General features: G+C 37.4%; 1 protein-coding gene across 2 annotated transcripts in view; it reads left to right on the plus strand.

Annotated features, from left to right (window-relative positions):
- Positions 1 to 10,002: 10,002 nt before the first annotated feature.
- Positions 10,003 to 23,536, plus strand: part of LOC149261419 (peroxisomal acyl-coenzyme A oxidase 1-like) — a 250,103-nt gene continuing 236,569 nt past the window's right edge. The window contains exons 1-2 of one of the 2 annotated variants that reach the window (XM_089422227.1): positions 10,003 to 11,283; positions 22,826 to 22,934. In XM_089422227.1, coding sequence (XP_089278353.1) covers positions 11,146 to 11,283; positions 22,826 to 22,934 — 247 coding nt within the window. In that variant the 5' untranslated portion in view covers positions 10,003 to 11,145. The remainder of the gene's footprint in view (positions 11,284 to 22,825; positions 22,935 to 23,536) is intronic. The other variant, XM_089422230.1, reaches the window with a different exon arrangement.

Consider the following 23,536-nt stretch of genomic DNA (forward strand, 5'->3'; position numbering starts at 1 on the left):
TTCTTCTCACCTCAAGCACTGTCGACATGACAATGTTTAGCTTGTCTTGCCTTGTACATGGCTCGACTCTTGACCAAGTGTGTTTGCCATTGCCATGTACCATTTTGAAACCCCCAAGAAGAACTTGTGGAACCTATACCTTCTTTGTTAGTTTTCTTTGGCACTTTATCTTTGATCTTTGCACCCTTTAGCACCAACATCTCGTTCCCATCATTGTTCAACAAGGTTGCATGCTGCAACAATTTTACCTCATCTTGTTTACCTCTTTTAGAAGGCAAAATGTTAGAACCCTGAAAAAAATTATTACAACCATAGCAACCTTGATGAAATCAAATTTATCATTGGATGCATCTCCTTGAAAGTCCTCATTCACAACATCTTTATGCTTGAACATTAACAAAGCAAAATTTTGACTTGCATTCACAATTCTCTTCATTGGTCCAGCATGCATAAGATACAAACTCATCTTCTTTCTATGCGCTCTAACTATGTACTCAATTCCATTCTTGAATAAGTGATACTTATTGTCATGGCGGTGAAGTATTTCTCTCCTATAATAAAGATATGGAATTCCCAAAACAATACTAGAAATCTGTAGCAGAACTACATCAAGTTCAACTTCATCAAGAAAGTTTGCGGTAATTGCAAATCTAAGGATACACTTCCTTGTTACATGCAAATTTGCATTCTTACATATCTAACCTAAAGGATACGTTATTGGATGTGGAATGGTTTCTAGATTTAACTTCTTGACTAATTCTTTAGAAATCAAATTTTCTTGAGAACCACTATCAAATAGTGTGTCAATTTTGGTGTGCCTTGAAACAACTCTCATGTGGAAAATTTCAATTCTTGTTTCATCATTTTGAGTATCAATGGAATAACTTGAATGTTAGGTCCCTATACTACTTGTGTAACCCCTTATTGTTATTAGTGCAACCCCCTTATTGTATTATTATGCCCCATAGAAGCCCACTATTGTTATTGTTGTGCCCCTACAATATTATTGTTATGTAGGCTGTGATTGTATTAGGACGCCTTAGACTCCTATATATAGAAAGGAGGTCTTGTCATTTGTATCATCGAAGAATTGTTCATTTTTATAATGTAAAGGAGTTTTACCCATCGAAGAGGTTGATTTTGAAGTTGTTGATCTATATTTTCTATCTTTTTGTGAGCTGGTTTCATAACATTCGGTATCAGAGCTTTGGATTCTAGGTTTTCGCTGCTCCAAATAGGTCATCGTGTAATTTTCGCTATAACATTTTCTCTATCAAGTTTCAGGAGCTAAAACAAAAACCCCTTTGAGCCGAAATCGTTTTGAACATGAGGTCTAATTTTCAGATCTTGTCTCGCTATATTTTCGGAGATATGATCTGAGGAAGTTAGGGTTTTTGCAAGCTCCAGAATTCCATATCAAACAAGTCATCGTGGAATTTTCGCTATAATTTTGTTTCTACGAAGGTTCAGACTCTGAAATTAAAACCCATTTTATCCAAAATCGTGGTGAATCTCGGGCCTAAATTACAGATCTTGTTTTGTTATATTTGCAGAGGTATGGTCCAACACATTTAGGGTTTTTGTATGCTCCCAAATTACATCCCAAAAAAGCGACCTTGGGAAAATCGTCATATATTTCTCTCTGAGCATCAGATTAAAATTTCGTAAGAAGTTACAAAAAGAGGACAGAATATACTTTTCTTTGTATTGTTTTTAGGTTCGAAGGTCGAAACAGTGACATGTGGCACTTCATACGAGTTCACTCTACTGAAAAAGTATATAATTAGGTAATCTCGGGAGATTGGGCACAACTCTTTCTTGGAGAATCCAATTTTGATCAGACTGGTGTAATTGGAAAGAGGATGTAGAGGGCTACTACAAATCTCAATCTCAGACCTTGGAGATCCGAAATTTCATAGATACAACGATTCAAGATTGAGCTTCTAAAAGCAAGAAAAAGAATTATTCAAATCAAGAAAATAGAAACACCTAGTAAGAAAAATTGGAGGGATGATTTGAATAATGTGATCGAAGATATGATCAATAAGATAAATGGTATAGAAGAAAAATTGAATGGACACCTATAAGATTGAAGAAAGACATGGAAGGTTTGAAGAAAGGTGGTAAAAAGTCACTACAAGAAAGGTTTCCTAATGTTGAAAAGGTAGTAGAGGAAACTCATGATGAGAACAAAAGAAATGTTAATCATGATTTCATAGACTCTAACATTGGATTAAAGACCCACCATATTCCAAATATAGATATGAGAAAATTTGATGGCAAGGATCCGGTAACTTGGATACTATAGATGGAGCAATATTTTGATCTACATGATGTGCAACTGCCACAAAAGGTACGTATTGCATCTTTATATTTAGAACCGAATCAGTTTTTATGGTATAGAGGGATTTTTTCTTGTAAACAACTTGTCACCTGGTCAATTTTCACGGAGGAAATGATAACACATTATGAGGATACAAAGAATGACACATTATTTAGCCAATTGATAAATCTCAAACAAAAGGGTTCAATAGCAGAGCACATTGAGGACTTCCAAAAATTGAATATAAGGGTAAATGATATTCCAGAGAAGCATAGGATTGAAGTATTCATAGGGACTTTAAATGATAACATCCAACATGAGGTTCGCCTTTGGGAACCTGATTCATTGGAGAAGACATACAGGTTGGCAAAAAAAAATTGAAAGCAAAATTATGGAAACAAGGAAGCCTACCACTCATAACTATAAAGATGGAAGTGTTGTTGCTCCTAGCCTTTCACCACCTACAAGGTTGACACCACAACAATTGGAAGAAAAAAGAGAAAAAGGGCTTTGTTACAATTGTGATACAAAATACACTAAAGGTCATAAGTTTGCTAAGAAGAAATTAATTTACATAGATGGGGAAGAGGAGCAAGAAAAGGAACAAGAAACGTCAAAAGAAGAGGATATACACCAGGAACCAATCCCAAAGAAAGAAGAAATGAATCTGACCATATCTTGTAATGCATTGACAGGAAATACCACTCCTCAAACTCTCAAGATAGAAGGGCATATTAAGAAGAAAAAGGTAATAGTGTTGATTGATTCAGGTAGTACACATAATTTTATTCATTGTATGATAGCCAAGGAATTGAATTGCTTCCTATATACAGCACCAAAGTGTCAAGTAATGGTTGCCAATGGAGAAACCATAAATTTCTCTGGAAAGTGCCATAATATCAAGCTATCCATGGGAGAATATGTCTTGAATAGTCCAATGATTTCCATTCCAATGGGTGGTGCAGATGTTGTACTAGGAGTCCAATGGCTACAATCTTTGGGTATGATAGCTTTTAATTTTCAAGAACTTTTCTTAAAAAAAATTGGGAAGGAAAGGAAGTTGAATTAAGGGGTATCGCAAGGAAACCGGGAAAGATAATCAGCTCTAACAGCTTGAAAAATATTCTAAAGAAAGAACAATGGGGCATAATTGCACAATTATGTTCACTAGAGGTTCCCACATCGAAATCGTTTATTTCTCCAGATCTCCAAAACGTTTTGGACAATTATTCCGAAGTATTTGAGACTCCCAAAGGCCTCCCACCTATTCGTGATCATGATCATGCTATTCATTTGATTCCAGGAAGTGTTCCCCCAAACATCAGGCCTTACAAATATGCATATGCCCAAAAGAGTGAAATTGAACGTATGGTTGCAGAAATGCTAGAGGTTGGTATAATTCAACCTAGTCAAAGTTCTTTCTTTGCTCCAATGGTATTGATACACAAGAATTATGGATCATGGTGCTTGTGTCCGGATTATAGGGATCTCAACAAGCTTACCATTAAAGATAAATTTCCCATTCCTGTCATTGATAAATTATTGGATGAATTACATGGAGCAATTTACTTCACCAAGTTGGATCTTCATTCAGGGTATCATCAAATCAGAATGAAGACTGAAGGCATTCCAAAAACAACATTTAGAACTCATGAGAGTCATTATGAATTTTGGCCTTACCAATACACCTTCTGAATTTCAAGTTTTGATGAAATCCATTTTCAAACCCTTCCTTAGACAATTTGTGTTAGTATTTTTTGATGATATACTAATCTACAGAAAGTCTTGGAAGGATCATGCTCAACACGTTGACAAGGTGCTCAAACTATTGGAGGAGAAACAATTATATGTAAAAATATCCAAATGTTTCTTTGGAGTACAAGAGGTGGAATATTTGGGTACTCATTTAGCTCATAGCTCATCTTATCATCCTCAATCTGATGGGAAAACTGAGATAGTGAACAAATGTTTGGAAGGATATCTTCATTTCTTTGTTTATGATAAATAGACACAGTGGGTCAAGTGGTTTCCTCTAGCTAAATGGTGGTATAACACTTCCTTCCATACTACAGCAAAAATGACCCCATTTATGGCACTTTATGGATATCATCCACTGTCCATCACATCATCTTTAAAAGAAAATTCTAAGGTTCAAGAAATGGAAGATCACATCGAGAGTCAACAACAAGTTCTCAAACTCTTAAAGGATATCCTCACTTTGGCGCAGAATAGAAGGAAACAACAGGGAGATCAACATCACATCGAAAGAAGTTTTGATGTAGGTGACTGGGTATTTCTACGACTACAAACATACAACCAAATGTCCCTCAAGCAAGCTAAGAAGGATAATAAATTATCACCAAAGTATTATGGTTCATACAAGGTGTTACAAAATATTGGTACGATGGCATAAAAATTGGAGCTACCTGCATCTTCCTGAGTGCACCCAGTTTTCCATGTTTCATTCTTAAAGAAGCTTATAGGTGAGAAGATCCCAGTTCAAACAATATTTCCAAAAATTGATGAGGAAGGAAAAATCATATTGGAACCAGAAGTAGTCACAAAAAAAAAATCAACAGCTACGAAATTGATCAATTTTAGAGTATCTCATCAAGTGAAAGAATTTACCTGCTGAAGATTCCACATGGGAGGATGAGAATTTTATACAGAAGCATCCAAAACTACTCGAGTGTTGAGGACAACACTTTTTGATGGAGAGGGGCATGTTAGGTCCCTATACTACTAGTGTAACCCCTTATTGTTATTAGTGCAACCCCCTTATTGTATTATTGTGCCCATATAGTCCCCATGTTGTTATTATTATGCCACATAGAAGCCCACTATTGTTATTGTTGTGCCCCTACAATATTTCTGTTATGTAGGCTCTGAATAAATAGAAATTTGTAAACTTACGATCCCTTTTGTAGGAGCATCATAACTTTCCATGGAGTAAAGGATGTTTGATGTCTAGTGAAATTGAGAATATCTTACCTGTTGAAACATGGGAGCAAGAAGAATCTTTTACTCTAAACATAGATGGATATGCCCTTCGTGGATTTCATACAAGATATTCTCTCACATGGGTATTCAAAGTGTAGCTTGTTACATAAGGTATAACCTTACTTATTATGCTAATCTTCATAAGAAGGCTTTATTGAGCTTTAGATTTCACTATTTTTATTACCTATTCCCCCAAAAAAAATTCTTCACAAACCCTTTTTTTCCATGTCTTTTCTCTCATTTTCCACTTCATATTTGTCACAAACCTACTTTCTAATTTTGATTAAAAGCTATTCAGTGATAGGTCACTACAAGAATCTATGATTTTCTACTAACCATAAAAACTATAGCTAAATCATGGAAGAACCATTGATTTGGACGGTCTTGATAAGCTAGAAGATAAATAATGAGTTGGATAAGGCAAAAGACATCATGAATACGAATATTCATTCATCATATAAATCAAATAGGCAAGTAGGACACATGGACATGATGGTTAAGGATTGAGTCAGCGATGGTGTTTTCAATGCATATCAACAATTGTTCAATTCATCCAAGCAAGGGATCATGATGAATCAACATGAGTAGATCATGGGACCAAATATTAATAAAATCTAAGCCAAATGATTATAAAAAATTATTTCTTTCCCAATACTTTGTTTTGTACTCTCAAATCCTTTATTTTGCATTCTCGATACTCTGCTTTGAATCTATAGCCATATTCATAGCAATTTTAGTTTGATGAATTTTTATAGAGTTATATAAAAGCATGATTAGAATTATATTGTAACGATTACTGAATGTTGAGCATATGTCTATGAACTGATTGTAAAATAATTTTCATATTATTGTACTATGTTCCTTTGATTAATTCCAAAAAGTAGTTCATCTTTTTTGTATGAATTCAATCTAAATGTGTGTTGATTTAAGTTAAGATCCGTAGAAAATTAGCAAAAAAGACTTAAGTTAGGAGGGTCCACTATGTAGAATATTTGTTTCTTATTTAATTTTATTCTAGAATTTAGTTATAGTTAATATCTGTAGTTTCCAATATGATTTTGATTTAGTTTCCAATTGGTGTTTATTCAGTTTGATATAATAATTCCATTTTAAATGCACAGAGTATTGATTCCTTTCCAATTTTATGTTGCAACTTAAAGGTACAAGAAATTAACACTTATCCTTGGTTTGAAAATATTACTTTCATAACAATTGTAGAAACTAGCATTTGTACACATAGTTGGACATTGTAATTTGGCGATAAAAAAGTAATTTACAAATCATAAATTAGATTAGTCTCTATATTAATTTTAATTGGTGTTGTTTAGTAGTTTTCATATAATAATTCTTACGCATGCAATGCTTATGCTTGACAAGATCACAAATCTTAGTTGATAATTAAATTAAGAACTTAAATACAATTGAATTACCTAATATTTTTGGCATTTTTGTCATGGAAGCATTAAAGGGAATTAGTTTAAAGCATATAGGAAAAATAAATGGATCATCGATAAATTCATGGTAAAAAGAATTCATGAATAGGAAAAGAGATTCTAGAGGTAGATTTGTTAGAGGTAGAATTACTCCAGCTACTTGATCACCAATCATGGTGCAGTTTGGAATGACATTATCCACATCTACAATTTCCATTTTGTTTGCAGGAAGAAGATGATGCTTAGAGGAGATTCCACATTACAGAGGAAAGGTTAAAGAAGAAAAAGGTGAGGAAGTTACAGATAGTCCACAAAAAGAAATATTCCAATTTCATCAAACTGGAGAAGAACTAAGTGGTGAAGAATTAGAGCTACCATATATTGACAATCTAACTGAAGAACTAGAATATTCTCTTCCATCCACTAAGAGATACAACTAAAACCAAGGGACATGGAGGAACATGAGAAATAGTAGAAACAAGACAAGGAGGGGGACATGTAATTGATGAAAATGTTGAAGAAGAATTTGGTTTTCCTATTCAGGACATAACAACTAATGTCAACATGAAAAACACTTTATCGTCAATACTATTCGACTTTCATGGTATAAGAACAGAAGGTCCTAAAACCTTTCTCTTTGAATTTGAAGTATTATGTCGTAATTATGATTACTTTTTTGATGCCCAAAAACTAATTTTTTCCATCCACTCCTAAGGATCGAACATTGTGATGGTTTATCACATTAGGAACAAATACTACCAAAATGTGGGATAATATGCATCAATCTTTTCTTGATAAATATAAGGATTATTGTGTAAATCATTATTTTAAAGAAGAGGATTTTTAAATGTCACAAATGGAAGATGAAACGCTTGAAGATTAATTAAAAAGAGTTCTTTATAATGTCAAGAGGGTGAAGCAACAAAATTTGAATTTGGATATTCTTAAAATTCTTTTACTTTGAGGAATTATAGATGAATGGAGAGATTTACTGAACCTTATGAGTAAGGGAGATGTGTCTCAACTAAGTTATCTAGAAATTTGTGAACTGCGCAAATACTTTTCTCAACAAAAATCCTAGTAAGGGACCTAGGGATGTTATCTCTAGAGTTAGTGAGTCAACATCTAGTGGGGTAAGTAAAAATGAAATTGACAACTTGCTAGAAAACATTTAAACATATATTCTTGGTAATATATATATATTTGAAATTCAAACATAAAGAAAAAAATGTAGCATTATCAAAAAAAATTATGTGAATTTCCTTTAAATAATGTTGAATGTTATGCTATAAGTGGAGAAAATCATGGAACAATAAATTGTCCATCTTTAACATGGTTGAAATAAGTTTTTCAAGGAGACAATGAAACTATAGAATAGTTTTGTTATGTTCCATTAAGGAGACCTTGGTAACAAGGATAAACATGTATTTCTCAAGACCCCACATAATAGTTTAATCCTTATTAACAATGTCCACAACATAATTGGAATATATCTACATCCTCGCAAATATGGATATCATAGAAAACCCGAAACCAACCTTAGTAACAAGGATGGAGAGGGTCAACTTATGGAGGCATGCCAATTTTCCATAATATCTTCAACAATAATACCCCCAATATTTATAGTATCCACAACAATTTTTAGGATATTCACATTAAGTCCAACATCCTTATCCTAAGTGTGTATTTTTAATTTTATTTTCATATATAAGAACATGATTAATATGTAATCAATAAGTTAAATGTGAATTTGAACATATTGTTTAAAATAAAATAAAAGTTGTAAAATATAACATATTTCTTAGACTATAATTGTGTAACAAAATTATCATTTTTTATTCTTGAATGTAAAATGTAATTAATAAAATTTAATGCTTCATTTGAAAATAATATTTTTATTAATATTTTTTATTTTAAATGTGTATATCAATTATAACTTTTATATATTTTAAAATTTATAACCATTTAAAAAATTCTAAAATAAATCTTAGAAAAATTATATCAATGAAATGTGATAATCACTTAAAACTTTTATTTAATTTGAAAAAAAAACACTTAATCTATGTATCTAATTTCCTTTTTATTAAATATCTATTTCACCATGCTCAATTAGAATTTCCATTTCTATAAAACCTATTTTCAAGAAAATAACATTTCTATATGAAATTTTGCTCTACTTTCATAATTAGCATTCAAACATTTTATTTTACATTCAAAATTTTAATATTCATAAAACCATTTCGTAAACTTTCTCTTAATCAATTTTTCACTACATTCATAAATAACCAACAAAACAGTACTATCCATATAATCCTTTCTTCGACCCTCTAAGAAAACACTAACATATTTCCTTCATCAATTTTACTCATTTTAATGAGTGACATTTTTTTCCCATTTGGAATACCATTCCCATGAATGCTTTCAATGTGAAACTCAATTTTGATATAAATGGGTGACATTTTTTTCCAGTTTGGAATACCATTACAACTCCACTGTTACAGCAATTACATATCCCTATCTTGAATTTATTTTGGCATTTAATGCTTTCATTACAGCGTCTCAAAATATCCCACTGAGATAAGATAACACAGCATTTAACCAATATGCCATTGAGATAAAATATAAACATTCAAATCATATATATGCTAGAAACTTGAATTTCTTTTGGCATTTAATGCTTTCATTACAACTTCTCAAAATATCCCACTGAGATAACACAACATTTAACCAATACGCCACTGAGATAAAATATAAACATTCAAATCATATATGCTAGAAACTGGTGTTATGATGACTACACAACTCTCGGCCAAAAGGGATTTTGAATGATGACTGAGATAACACAACATTTTAAAATATAAACATTCAAAACATATATGCTAGAAACTGGTGTTGTGATGACTATACAACTCTCGGCCAAAAGGGATGTGTTGTGATGACTATACAACTCTCGGCCAAAAGGGATTTTGAATGATGTATTTGAAAAATTTAGGGACAGATTTATTACTGTAGCCATTTATTCTTTCTTTAACGTGAGTTCAGAAGTTATAATGTGGGACTAATAATAAGAAAACAAATCACGAAAGGTGCAAACTGCAACATATTTCATACACTTCAAAATCTCAGGAAGCTATTATTCCATTGCAATATGTAAAACAGTGAAATACAAATATCTTGTAAACTGATATCCAGAATATTATACTGTGAGGAAAATAGAAATCTACTATTCTTAGAAACGAAACTTCAGAATATTATACTGTGAGGTAAATAAAAATCTCCTGCTCTTAGAAACGAAACTTCTAATAAATAATAGCAGGCCATACAAGCAAGTGTAGCTACTAAGGAATTTCATAGAGTTAGCATACTCTTAGGCACCAATAATCATTAGTAATGTACCTCATTATACAAAGACTTGGTCTCAACATTGGATTCTTCATCAGATCTACACTTCTCTTCTTTTGCAGACACTTTGGGAGGACTGGTTTCTCCGGTTCTAGGATTCTTCTTCATATGCTGCTGGTGCTTCATATTTGGAAGATGTGAACCGAACAACGACTGTTGATCAGAATTGGAAAGCATGCAAAATCCTTGGAGAGGAGTTGCAGGTACCTTTCTTTTCACTGGAATCCATTTGGGTTTGCGTGGTGTGGGAGGACAGGAGAGCACCATATGGGCAACCAATATTTCCTGCAACTATAAAACCCGCTCAGTGAATCCTGGGCATTTGTAAGCCGCAGAAATGTCAGTGCCGCTCATATCACTTCTCCGACGTCCGATGACATTCATGGCGAATTAGTTCACCACCAAAATGGCCTTGGATAGTTGAGCGCATGAACACAGCAGCTGCAAAAAACATAGGCTAAGCGGTTATATAAATTTAACATTGTATCGTATACCCTTGTATTCCTACGATCTGGTGGCAGCCACAGAGGCAGCTAGAAATTCCTCACGCATCGCTATCGGAGGGGGTCTGGTGGCAGCGACGGAGTAGCCGGAAATTCCTCACAGGGCTCTCACGTCTCCCATGGTTCAAGTTCATGCTTCGGCGGGTTTCCAAATTCAAATGAGTGTCTTCCATGGTTCAAGTTCTTGTTTTGGCGGGTTTCCAAATTCAAATGAGCGTATGGTCTAGTGGTGGCGGTCTTGGGCGGAGGCAGCTGACTGACCGGAAATCCCACGGGAGGAGCTGCCGGAAAACGTAATAATCATATGCCATGATATGATATATGGTGAACTTGCTGAGCGATTGCTGGTCGACTTGAAGTCCCATCATAGTACTCTTAAACCGCATTGAATACCTAATAGCATAGCAAATATTGCTTGCCCTATTGCGGTGGTGTCTCTGCTCTGCTTCTATTTGTTAAGCTATCTTGGTTTATTTGGGTGAGAATGGCGAAGGCGGATCAACTAGCTCACGAGAGGAAGAAGACCCAATTCGATGTGGGTGCCCTGAAGGTAGTATGGGCTGGTTCTCAACATGCTTTGCAAATCTCAGATCGCATGGCCAAGCTCGTTGCCAGTGATCCTGTAAGTAACTAAACCGATTTTTATTCTCTTAGAATTTGTGTTTATTCACTGTCTTCGAGATTTGAGCGACCAGATCGAATTACAGTCATCAATTCACGGCAGAATCAATTTTGTTTCTTATGGGTATGCTTGTTTTGATAAATTTGTGTTCGAGATTCGAAGGAGTTTATCATTTGATTCCTAAAAGTCGGTATTAAATTTCAGAGGAATCAATAAATTTGTGTTAGAGATTCCAATGTGTTTATCCATTTGATTCCTAAAAGTCGATATTAAATTTCAGAGGAATCAATATATAAAGTTCATAAAATGGATTTTAAGTCATGACCTTTTCCTTGACAACAAATTAAAACCATCATATATTACTAATTTCTACCGTTGCCTCATATTTTGAACCATCTCACTTTTTTCCCAGTTTGGCTTTCCTGTTCTTGAGTTTAAAGCCTAACAGATTTCGCATCCAAATCACCCTCGTCACCCACTAGTGGAAAGGGCAACGATCACAATTTTTCTCTTCGTTTTTGAGTTTGCAAAGTACGAGTTCACACGAAAGTCCATTCTCATGGGGAGCAAATCCTGCCGGAACATTGAAGTGACAGGATTTCGGCCCGGAACCTTGCAAATCCTGTTTGGAACATTGAAGTGACAGGTTCTCTGCCTCGGTAGTCCCACTTCAATGTTCCAGGCAGGATTTCTGAGGGTGAGTGCAAGGTTTCTCAGTGCCACTTCAATGTTGTGGGCAGGATTTCTGAGGGTGGGTGCAAGATTTCTGAGAATATGTGCAAGGTTTGCCAGTGCAACTTCAATGCCCTAGGTGGGATTTCCAGGGGTGAGTGCTCTTGAAAATTGGTACCGGAGGACAGGTGGTTCCCTAAGGCTTTGATATTTGGCCTAGGGAAAAGTGTCCAAAAGAATTTAATTTTTCTCCTAAAGTGACTTTATAATTTTTATAAAGTCAAATCTAATTTAAAAGTGACTTTAAGTGATAAAGTTACTAAAGTCTAATTTTGAAGTGACTTTATTAAAGTCAATATAAAATTAGAAAGGAAAAGTGGCTTTGGAAATAAATGACTAAGTGGGTCTTTATTAAAGTGGGGTGAATTAAAAAATAGAAAGTGAGATTTAAATGAGCATTTAATCTCAGTCCTAGATCTCAATCTATTTCAGCCATTGGATTTAGGGATTCCCCAAAAGTCACTTAGGGTTAGATTAAGGGAGGAAAAAGAGAAAAAGGTCATTCATTCTTTCATGAGCAGATTGAGAGAAAGAGAGCAAGGGAGATTTCTGGACAGGGAGGAGAAGGAGGCAGCAGCTTGGCACACACTCCAAGGCAGCATTCCAGCAAGTCCATACAACGGAGTTAACACACAGTGAAAGGTAGGTTTTTGGCACGATTTTCTAGAAAGGCCATACAGCGTTTTGGAGGAGGCCGTACAGTGTTTTACAGCAGGTCGTACAATAGTTTTCAGCAGTACGTACAATAGTTTATGGACAGGCCGTACATCAGAATTTCACACTGAAATTTGGCACAAAAATCGAGGAGGCAGTATAGCATTTATCGCTGTTCTGTTTTGCTGTTTGCAAGTTTTTCCAGTTGGCTGTGAGGCATGGAAAACGAGATAAGTTGTAAAAGTTTGCTTGCTGATTTTTGCTGAATATTTCTCACTGTAAAAAGCATTTTCAGAAATAAGAAAGAGCTCTCGAACTGGTTTTCCCCAAGAGTTGTAGAGGGTTTTTCCAGGGTCACCTAGACAAAAAATCACTGTGCTTAAATGAGTTAAATGGCTATTTGTATGTGCTGATTTTATTTTTTATTTTTTTATTTATATATATATATATATATATATATATATATATATTTTTTTTTTTTTTTTTTTTTTTTTATTTTATTTTATTATATATTTTTTATTTTATATATATATATATATATATATATTTATTTTATTTTATTTATTTATTTATTTTTTTTCTGCATTTTCCGACATTCTGTAATTTTTCCAGAATTTGTGTTTTCAGCAAAATTTATTTTTCAGTTGTTGAATGTATGGATATGGGAAATGACATTTAACTATTTTGGAGAAATAAGGTGAAATTGAAAACCGGGGTGAGAAATGAGAAATTATTACATGGTATCAAAGGTTGAGTGTTAAAGTGCAGTTTGGGACAGCAAGGAGGAAAATTACAACCTGCTGATTTTTCACTCAGAAAATTCCAACAAGCTGATTTTTCACAAACAGCAGTTTTATCTTTACTACGACAGTGCTATTTTTCAGTTTTAGGACAGCAGGATGTCATTGGGATTGAGGGTGGAGGATAGGTTGGATGGGCATAGCAATTACAGCGTTTGGAAGGAGAGAATGCAGAGCATCTTTGAGGAGGTAGAAGTCTGAGACATCATGGTGCATACCACACAGAATCCTGTTGTTGTGCTTACTGATGCTACTCAGTTGGCTGAGTATAATAAAAAGAACAACAAGGGTAAGAAACTGATTTTAGACGGAGTCAAAGACCATTGCATTCCTCATGTGAGAGGAAAGAGAAATGCCCATGAGATGTGGATAGCATTGTCCAATCTCTACCAGAGTACCAATGAGAACCAGAAAATGGTCCTGAAGGAGAAGCTGAAGACCATTAAGATGGGTAATGATAGTGCAGCTGGATATCTCACAAAGATTACTAATGTGAGAGATGAGTTGGCAGCAGTTGGAGAGGTCATTCCATCCACTAAGTTGGTGCAGATTGCGGTGAATGGCCTCCCCCGTTCATGGATGAACTTTGCTGATGGGATTTGTGCACGTGAGACCCTTCCCACATGGGAGAGGTTTTGGGATGATTGCATTCAGACAGAGATCAGGAAAGGTCAGCTTGGGGCAGCCAAACTAGTTGAGCAGGATGAGGATGTAGCACTGTTGGCAGGATGCAAGAAAGGCAAAGGGAAGAAGCAGGCTTCCACAAGCAATGGTGGGGGCAAAGGCAAAGGTAAAGGTAAACATGATAACACACAGAAGGACTATTCCAAGGTGAAGTGTTGGAATTGTCAAAAGATGGGACACTATGCAGTTGTGTGTCCGGAGAAGAAAAAGAAGAAGGGGAAGAACCAGAGCATGGCAGCTTCAGCAGAGGTTGAGGACTTTGCAGATCGTTTTGACCGGGAGTTTGCATTCACTGCATGTAAGTCCTCTAGTGCAGGGTCACCTGCCACATAGGTTCAGAGGGAGCGTGCTTTTCCCTTGATTAGCGGAGCATCTTCGGGGATCTGGTATGTGGACAGTGGGGCTTCACGTCACATGACAGGAGTCCGTGAGTACTTCTCAGAGCTTTCAGAGAGTGGCACTGATATAGAGGTAGTACTCGGTGATGACAGAGAGCAGCCGGTGTGGGGACACTGACATTTCAGAGGGAGTCCAAACCTCCCTTGAAGGTGTCAGATGTTCTTTATGTGCCAGGGATGAGGAAGAACCTCATATCCGTATCAGCTTTGGAGGACAGAGGATATGAGGTACTGTTCAGAGGAGGACAGGTGTTGATGTATCCCAGGGGCACTCCAGCTGATTCAGCTAGAGTGATAGGTGTACGCCATGCAAAGGTGTACAAGTTTGCATTCCAGCCCCTTTTGGCATTGAGCAGTAGTACCGACAGCAGAGCTAGCAGTTCTGAGCTGTGTGAGATTTGGCACCGCAGGATGGGACATATGTATCATGGAGCCTTGAGGGAGATCACTATAGGTGTGCCAGATTTCAGTATTGATCACTTTGATACTTGCAGAGGATGTGCGATGTGCAAGTTTGCCAAATCCCCTTTTCCCGACAGTGATAGCAGAGCGACTGGGATACATGATTTGATTCATTCTGATGTGAGCGGTCGGATGTCTCATGTTTCCTTGAGTGGATATGAGTACTATGTTTTATTCATTGATAGTCACTCCAGGAGGACCTGGATTTATTTCTTGAAGACCAAGAGTGAGGTCTTCAAGCGGTTTCAGGAGTTTAGAGCTCTTATGGAGACACAGACAGGTCGGAAGATCAAGTCCCTGAGGTCGGACAATGGGGGAGAGTACACCTTTGGAGAGTTTGTTGACTATTGTGCGAAGGCAGGCATTAGGAGGGAGTTCACTGTTCCTTACAACCCCCAGCAGAACAGGGTTATGGAGAGGAAGAATAGATCCATCGTAGGGGCTACCAAAGCCATGTTACATGATCAGGGGTTGCCATTGTTCTTGTGGGCAGAGGCCCGCAACACAGCTGTTTATTTGCAGAACAGGAGTCCGCATCGTGCCTTGGGGAACATGACTCCAGAGGAGGCTTTTTCTGGGAAGAGGCCTGATATTGGTCATCTTCGTATCTTTGGGTGCATTACATACTCCTACATACCCAAGGAGAAAAGGACCAAACTAGAGTCCACCACAGAGAAGGGTATCTTTGTGGGCTACAGTGAGACCTCAAAGGCCTTTCGGATTTACATTCCTGCACAGAGGAAAGTTGTTGTCAGGCGGGATGTGAAGTTTGAGAAGGACAGGGCCTTTAGGAGGTCATGGGAGTTAGAGTATCTGGATCAGCTAGACCCTCAGCAGCAGTGGAGTCAGTCGCAGGGATCCAGTGGGCAGGGATCAGGAGGATCCGGAGGTACATCTATGATGATGCCAGGTCCGTCAGTGAGCAGTGGCTCGCTGAGCCAGAGGGGTGGTGCTCCGGGCAGCATGCAGAGCAGTTCACTAGGGAGTCCACTGATGGACAGTTCACACGGTACCTCAGCGTCTTCAGGTTCAGGTGCAGGCAGGAGGACAGCAGACAGACAGTCAGGAGTTCAGGGTGCTGATGATGATCAGGAGGAGGAGTTTCGTTCTCCAATGGGAGAAGTGCGCTCAGGGAAGAGGAAGCCCAAGTGGCTTCAGGACACCTTGAGAGATGCCACATCTGTTGCTGAGCCTAAGAGGTCGATCAGAGAGAGTAGACCACCTGAGAGGTTTTGTAGCTATATGGCAATGACTACCAGCATCCTTGACTCTGAGCCTTCTAGCTATGAGGAGGCAGCTAGCCAGCAGGTCTGGAGAGAGGCCATGCAGGAGGAGTATTCTTCTATCATGAAGAATGATGTTTGGGAGGTGGTGCCGAGGCTTGAGGGCAAATCCGTGGTTACTTCTAGATGGATTTACAAGGTAAAGCATGCTGCAGATGGCAGCATTGAGAAATTCAAAGCGAGGTTTGTGGCTAGAGGGTTCTCCCAAGTAGAGGGAGTTGATTATGAGGAGACCTTTGCTCCCGTGGCTCGATATACTTCGATCTGCTCCATTATATCGATAGCAGCAGAGATGGGTTGAAAGATCCACCAGATGGATGTGAAGACTACATTTCTCAATGGCTTCATACAGGAGGAGGTGTACATTGAGCAGCCACAGGGCTTTGAGGTGCATGGGAAGGAGTCCCATGTGTGCAGATAGAAGAAGGCCCTTTATGGCCTGAAGCAGGCTCCTAGAGCTTGGTACTCCAAGATAGATACATACTTGCAGGGGTTGGGTTTCACAAAGAGTGAGGCAGATCCGAACCTTTACTTTATTGTGATAGGTGAGGAGCCTCTCATTCTGGTGCTGTATGTGGATGACTTGGTCATTACAGGTGCAGAGAGACTCATAGAGCACTGCAAGAGAGATCTTGCGACGGAGTTTGAGATGAAGGACATCGGCTTGATGCATTACTTTTTGGGTTTGGAGGTGTGGTAGGAGGAGGGGCATTTCTTCTTGGGGCAGGGGAAGTATATTGTGGACATCCTTGGCAGATTCCACATGGAGGATTGTAAACCCATGTCGACATCGATGATCACCAACTGGAAGAAGCTTCATGCTTCGGATTCCGAATTGGTAGATCCCACATTGTACAGGCAGCTGATTGGTTCTTTGATGTATTTGGTCAACACTAGATCAGATATTTGTTTTGCAGTCAACACGATGAGTCAGTTTATGTGTGAGCCTAGGAAGGTTCACTGGGTGGCTGCAAAACACATTTTGCGGTACTTGCAGGGGACAGTGGATTATGGTCTGGACTACAGGCAGGGGGATGGAGTGAGATTGGCATGTTATACTGATTCTGATTGGGCAGGTTGTGCTTCTGATAGGAAGAGCACTTCAGGGTGCTGTTTCGGGTTGGGTTCAGCAGTGGTGTCATGGTTCAGCCGGAAGCAACAGTCAATAGCATTGAGTTCAGCGGAAGCAGAGTATATGGCAGCCAGTCTAGCTAGTTGTGAGGCCATATGGCTTCGCAAGATGTTGTTTGGCTTATTTGGTCAGCCGTTGAGACCTTTAGTGATTTATTGTGATAATCAGAGTTGCATTAAACTCACGGAGAATCTAGTATTTCATGACAGGTCAAAGCATATCGGGATCAAATATCATTTCATCAGAGACTGTGTTCAGAAGGGCACTGTGAAGCTTGAGTATATTCCCACTGATGAGCAGGTTGCAGATATTCTTACCAAAGCCTTACCACGGGGCAAACATGTTTACTTCAGAGACAAGATGGGTGTGGTGAGGAACACCTTCCTCGGTAAGAGGGAGTGTTGAAAATTGGTACCGGAGGACAGGTGGTTCCCTAAGGCTTTGATCTTTGGCCTAGGGAAAAGTGTCCAAAAGAATTTAATTTTTCTCCTAAAGTGACTTTATAATTTTTATAAAGTCAAATCTAATTTAAAAGTGACTTTAAGTGATAAAGTTACTAAAGTCTAATTTTAAAGTGACTTTATTAAAGTCAATGTGAAATTAGAAAGGAAAAGTGACTTTGGAAATAAATGACTAAGTGGGTCTTTATTAAAGTGGGGTGAATTAAAAAATAGAAAGTGAGATTTAAATGAGCATTTAATCTCAGCCCTAGATCTCAATCTATTTCAGCCATTGGATTTAGGGATTCCCCAAAAGTCACTTATGGTTAGATTAAGGGAGGAAAAGGAGGAAAAGGTCATTCATTCTTTTATGAGCAGATTGAGAGAAAGAGAGCAAGAGAGCAAGGGAGATTTCTCGACAAGGAGGAGAAGGAGGCAGCAGCTTGGCACATACTCCAAGGCAGCATTCCAGCAAGTCCATACAGCTGAGTTAGCACACAGTGAAAGGTAGGTTTTTGGCATGATTTTCTAGAAAGGCTGTATAGTGTTTTATAGCAGGCCGTAAACCAGTTTTCAATAGTCCATACAACAGTTTCTGGGCAGGCCATACAACAGAATTTCACGCTGAAATTTGGCACAAAAATTGAGGAGGCCGTATAGCATTTATTGCTGTTCTGTTTTGCTGTTTGCAAGTTTTGCCAGTTGGCTGTGAGGCACGGAAAATGAGATAAGTTGTAAAAGTTTGCTTGCTGATTTTTGCTGAATATTTCTCACTGTAAAAAGCATTTTCAGAAATAAGAAAGAGCTCTCGAACTGGTTTTCCCTAAGAGTTGTAGGGGGTTTTTCTAGGGTCACCTTGACCAAAAATCAATGTGTTTAAATGAGTTAAATGGCTGTTTGTATTTGCTGATTTGATTTTTTTTTTTTTTTTTTTTTTTAATTTCTGGATTTTTCAGCATTCTGTAATTTTTCCAGAATTTGTGTTTTCAGCAAAATTTATTTTTCAGTTGTTGAATGTATGGATATGGAAAAGGGCATTTAACTAATTTGGAGAAATAAGGTGAAACTGAAAACCGGGGTGGGAAATGAGAAATTATTACAAGTGCAAGGTTTTCTTGCCCGGGCAGAGAACTTGTCACTTCAATGTTTTGGGCAGGGTTTTTGAGGGTGGATAATTTTTTCCCATGCTTTTTGGGCATGCACTTCCTCACTAACTGTGTTTTAGGAGGTCTGTACCAGTTCCTTGCATGCACGTCCTCACTAACTGTGTTTTGGGAGGTTTGTACCCTTGCAAATTTCTGTTTGTCAAGGTTTAACTACAAGTTATGATCTTAGGTGCTCGCAATAGTCCGGTAGTCTATGGCACTCTCCAAATCATCATTCTTGAAAGGATCCAGCAAAATTGCAAGGCAGGGCACAGTGTTATTGGAACTGGCTGGTCCGACTGGTTTCAGATTTGTACCTGTGCAGTTTGGTGTTTCTGACTAGATAAAGCTGGTCTTGTGTCGAACTGGCCTTAAAACACCAAACTGGCCCTAAACTGGCCGGTTCTCTACTGAACTGGCCAATTACGATATGGCATAGCTAAAGACCACCCAATCTGAAATTTTTTCAATAAAAAATACTTAGAAAAATATTTGACTCGAGTGCGCTGCAAAACCTGACCCCCTAATAATTATTAGTAATATTGAATTTTTAAAGTAAAAATCGACATTCTCATCAAATTTTAAACATTACCATTAATTGCTTCAGGTTGTTTGAGAGTGTTTTCAACTTATTTGATTTGGAGAAACTCAAATTTTAGATCCCATTCAAAATTCAGCAGAATTAAATAGTTTTCAGGATTTCAGCCTTCAGGATTGGTAGGATTGCATGGTTTCCAGTGGACTCTATCATGTATGAGGATATGGAATTGGCATTGAATAAAGAGCGCCAAGCCCATGCACCTTGATGTTGGTTGCATTGATTGTTGAACTCCTTTGTCATGGTATGAGTGTATCCATTGCTTGAATAAAGGTGTACATTTTCACTAGGGTCATGACAGAGGAGTTCAACAATCAATGCAACCACAACCAGACACTAGTACTATATGATCAGATTGTAGAGTCTAAACCTTAGACTCTCAACTATGTCACTTTAGTAACTCTTTAGTACTATGCTTAGTTTTGGACTCTAGAGTTCATTTAGAGCCTCTTTGTTGATGTATTTTGGTTCAAAGATGTATGGCGGTTGGTCCTGTTCTTGTTATATGCAGCATGCACTCTTACTTACTATAAAAATGAGAAATTTTGCATATGTGTATAAATGATTTGGATTCACATAGATACAAATGAATATATATGTTTTTCCCTAAAATCTGAATATTTTATATATTTTTTGAATAACCATTTTTTGGTCTTTTTTTTTTGGCTCCAGTCCAGTTCACATTTGAGGTTGCCCAGTTCGATAACTGGTCTGGTTTTGATAACACTGACAGGGAAGGCCCATTAGTGTATGTCTTCATGACCGATGTTGTTGCCTTGTAGATCCTGTCAAGCATGCCTTATCTTTGTGGAGAAACAACTGTGGTGACTTAAGAGCAAAAGTATAATAGGTTTCTCATTCAAAAGTATCGAACATATTTTGGGGCTTGTTTTTCTTTCCATTCTTTGGTTAAAAAATACTTTATATTCACAGAAATTTACATCAGTACATTCTGATATGTCTGGTTATACCATCTATACTTTCCTCAATTTTGGGCCCATATGACAGTTCTGGCCTGGATTACCTACTTCACAAAAAATAAGTTCTTTTAAAGATTCAAAATTTATGTAGATACCCTTCAACAAAAGACTGTCAAATATTCCAACTGTCCCAGTGTAAACTATAACATTTTTTACTGTTTCTACAATATCTTCCTCAAGTACAAAAAATATCTAATAACATTGGTATGCTTATCTCTGAAGCTCAGTGCTAGCGCTGCTTGCCCCAAGTGTTTGTGATGACTGTTTGACCCTCTTCTTTGCAATGGGTCCCAGACTTTGACTTTCATTTTTTTATGCCCATTTGTTGCAGAGTCGTCTCCCCTGTGAGACTTTGCAGCACGAACTGATCTTTAATCCATTACAAGCACTTGGCCTAGCTTGGGGACCCTGCAGCCAGCCCTCCCAATTTGCTCCCGAGCATTGAAATTTTCTTTGGAAGCGGGCATTCATTTCCTCCATCAGATCATTTTTGCCACTGTGACAGTCCATCGGCACCCCTGCTAGCATATGCTTGACAGTCCATCTCATCTCTACTGTTGCCTTATAAACACTCCTAAGTCTTGTGTCTCCAGTCTCAATGGAGAAGAACCAGAAAGGGCCTTCTTGGCCCTCTTCTCAGCCCACAGTATGTTTAACTTCTCCCTTGTGCTTACACTCCTCTGGTCTTCTTGCAGCTTCAGAATGCAAAGCTTAAACACAGTCTCATGATGTGTATTCAGGGAGGCACATTTCACCCTTGCTTTGCATCAACTTACCCCTTTAGTATTCCCTTTGCCTTTGCCTTTGCCTGCAGCCAGATATTTCCCTTGTGGAGGATTGTTAAGCTTCCCATCCCCATTCCTCCTCATGATCCTTTTTCCTTGCTGCATCTTCTTCACAGCAGGTTCCACCTCCCTCTCCTACCCTCATGAACCTGATAAACTGAATTTGACCAATCTAACTGCATCTGAAATAAACAGCCCATCCAACTGAGTAGACTGTGTCGAGACCCTTATAGAAACTAAATCCCTCCCTTTGCAATGATATGGCCCTCTTCAACCACAGCATCACGCTGTCTCTGAGATCTGTCTTCCCTTGATCACCATAAATTATCCCAGTCCTTCACTTGCATCTTTGATAACGTCATCATTCAGATCACTTAGACTTTGTTTTATTGCTGCTTGTGTTATGATTTCCTTTAATGGCATTATCTCCACAGTAGGCATGAGCACCCAAATTCAAGTGCTGAATTAACTCCAGTGTTAACATACTTAATTATCTGTTTGACCTGTTCTGTTTCAAAATCTAGTGTGGTTGGTTTACTGGTTGACTACTAGCATTCACCAAGTGGTTATTGATGATCATAGTTTAGTTTTGAGTGAATGTTGGAATTTGCCTTGAAAGCCAAGGCCCAAGGCTCTGCCATTCTCATGGATCATTTCAGAGCTCATATTTTTCTACAAAAGAATACACTGTTTTCATTCATCAAGAAAAGCTATATGAGAAAGAACCAAGTGGTTATGCTTTTCAACGTTTTCACATACATTTCCTATCTGTCATTTTCTCAATGAATGGGATACTTGGTTTTTTGGGACTTTAAAATTAAAGTTCTACTCTGGCGGTGTTCATCTGGCATTTTGAAATTCGGTGACCTTCTAAACTCCTGTTTGATGTGTGCAAAATGAGCATTGGTGCAGCTTTTAGTGGTGCAATTTTTACAGATATGCAAATTCTATATTGATTTAAGACATGCGATGTTCAATATCTGCATGATACCTTTTCTTGACATGCCATTCATACATTTGAAATTTGTAACAAGTAGAAATTTCACTAATTATTATATTGATTATTACAAAATTGAAGATGTTGCTGGTCAAAATTATTTATTGCTTAGACTGCACAGGCTCCCTGAAACGTTCTGAAATTAAAATATATTAATGAATGTTCTATAATACGATTATAGGAAACACGTTTCCTTATGTTTTTTGTAACAAGAAGATTAGAAGAAGATCAGTGAAATAATTTTTCATATTGAGCACCAATTATTTTGAATGCAGACTGGTGTTTGTTGATTGCATATCCAATTCTTTGGAAAGAGATTTTGTTTCCTCGCATTGGCCTTGCCTATAATTACTTGATTGGTGTGTTTACAAGCTTTTGAGATTTGAATTTCTTAAAACTATAATATCTTAGTTATAATCTAGTTTTCATCATATTGTTTTGATGTCTGTCAGGTGTTTCTCAAAGATGATCGCCCAAGATTGAGTCGCAAAGAATTGTTTAGAAAAACACTGAACAAAGCAGCACATGCATGGAAACTCATTGTAGATCTCCGACTTTCAGGTTTGTCTTGACTGGGGACTGTGATTTGTTTAATCCACATTAAGGAAAATAGCACATATGCATCGGACACACATCCTAGGATTCTAGCTTTTAGGGTATGCCCATGATGCTTGTTGTTGTTTGCATTGTACGTGTCATGTATTTGGAGGGAACATGGTTCACATCCTAGTTAGTGTAACACAAAATCTTTAAATATGTACTTAAATTTTGAAGGCTCTTTTTATCTGAAGTACAAATGGTTGTTATCTTTACATGGATGTCAGTTGAAGAGACTAATTACTAATTGGTCTACAATGCACTTTTATTGAAGTTTTAATTCATTAGTTTTGGTTCTTAACTGCTTTTCATCCACAAATTGATGGCCAAAATCAGGTATTGAACAGAACCTTGGTTCATGATCTCTGCATCTATTATCAACGGAACAAACTATAGGATCAATGGTTGCATATATTGCAGCCCAGCTACAACAGAGCCACTCATGTATCTATAGGGCACACCCCTTTTGAGGTCTATTTTGGCTTCCAACCTTTTGCTCCTTATGACATTCTAGTTGCTATTCCAACTTCATCCATATCCTACCAGCAGAAGGAGCAAGACAAAGC

This window comes from Pinus tabuliformis, chromosome 6, assembly GCF_031772625.1.
Source record: "Pinus tabuliformis cultivar Carrire ecotype Pingquan chromosome 6, CPIR1, whole genome shotgun sequence".
NCBI classification, from domain to species: Eukaryota; Viridiplantae; Streptophyta; class Pinopsida; order Pinales; family Pinaceae; genus Pinus; species Pinus tabuliformis.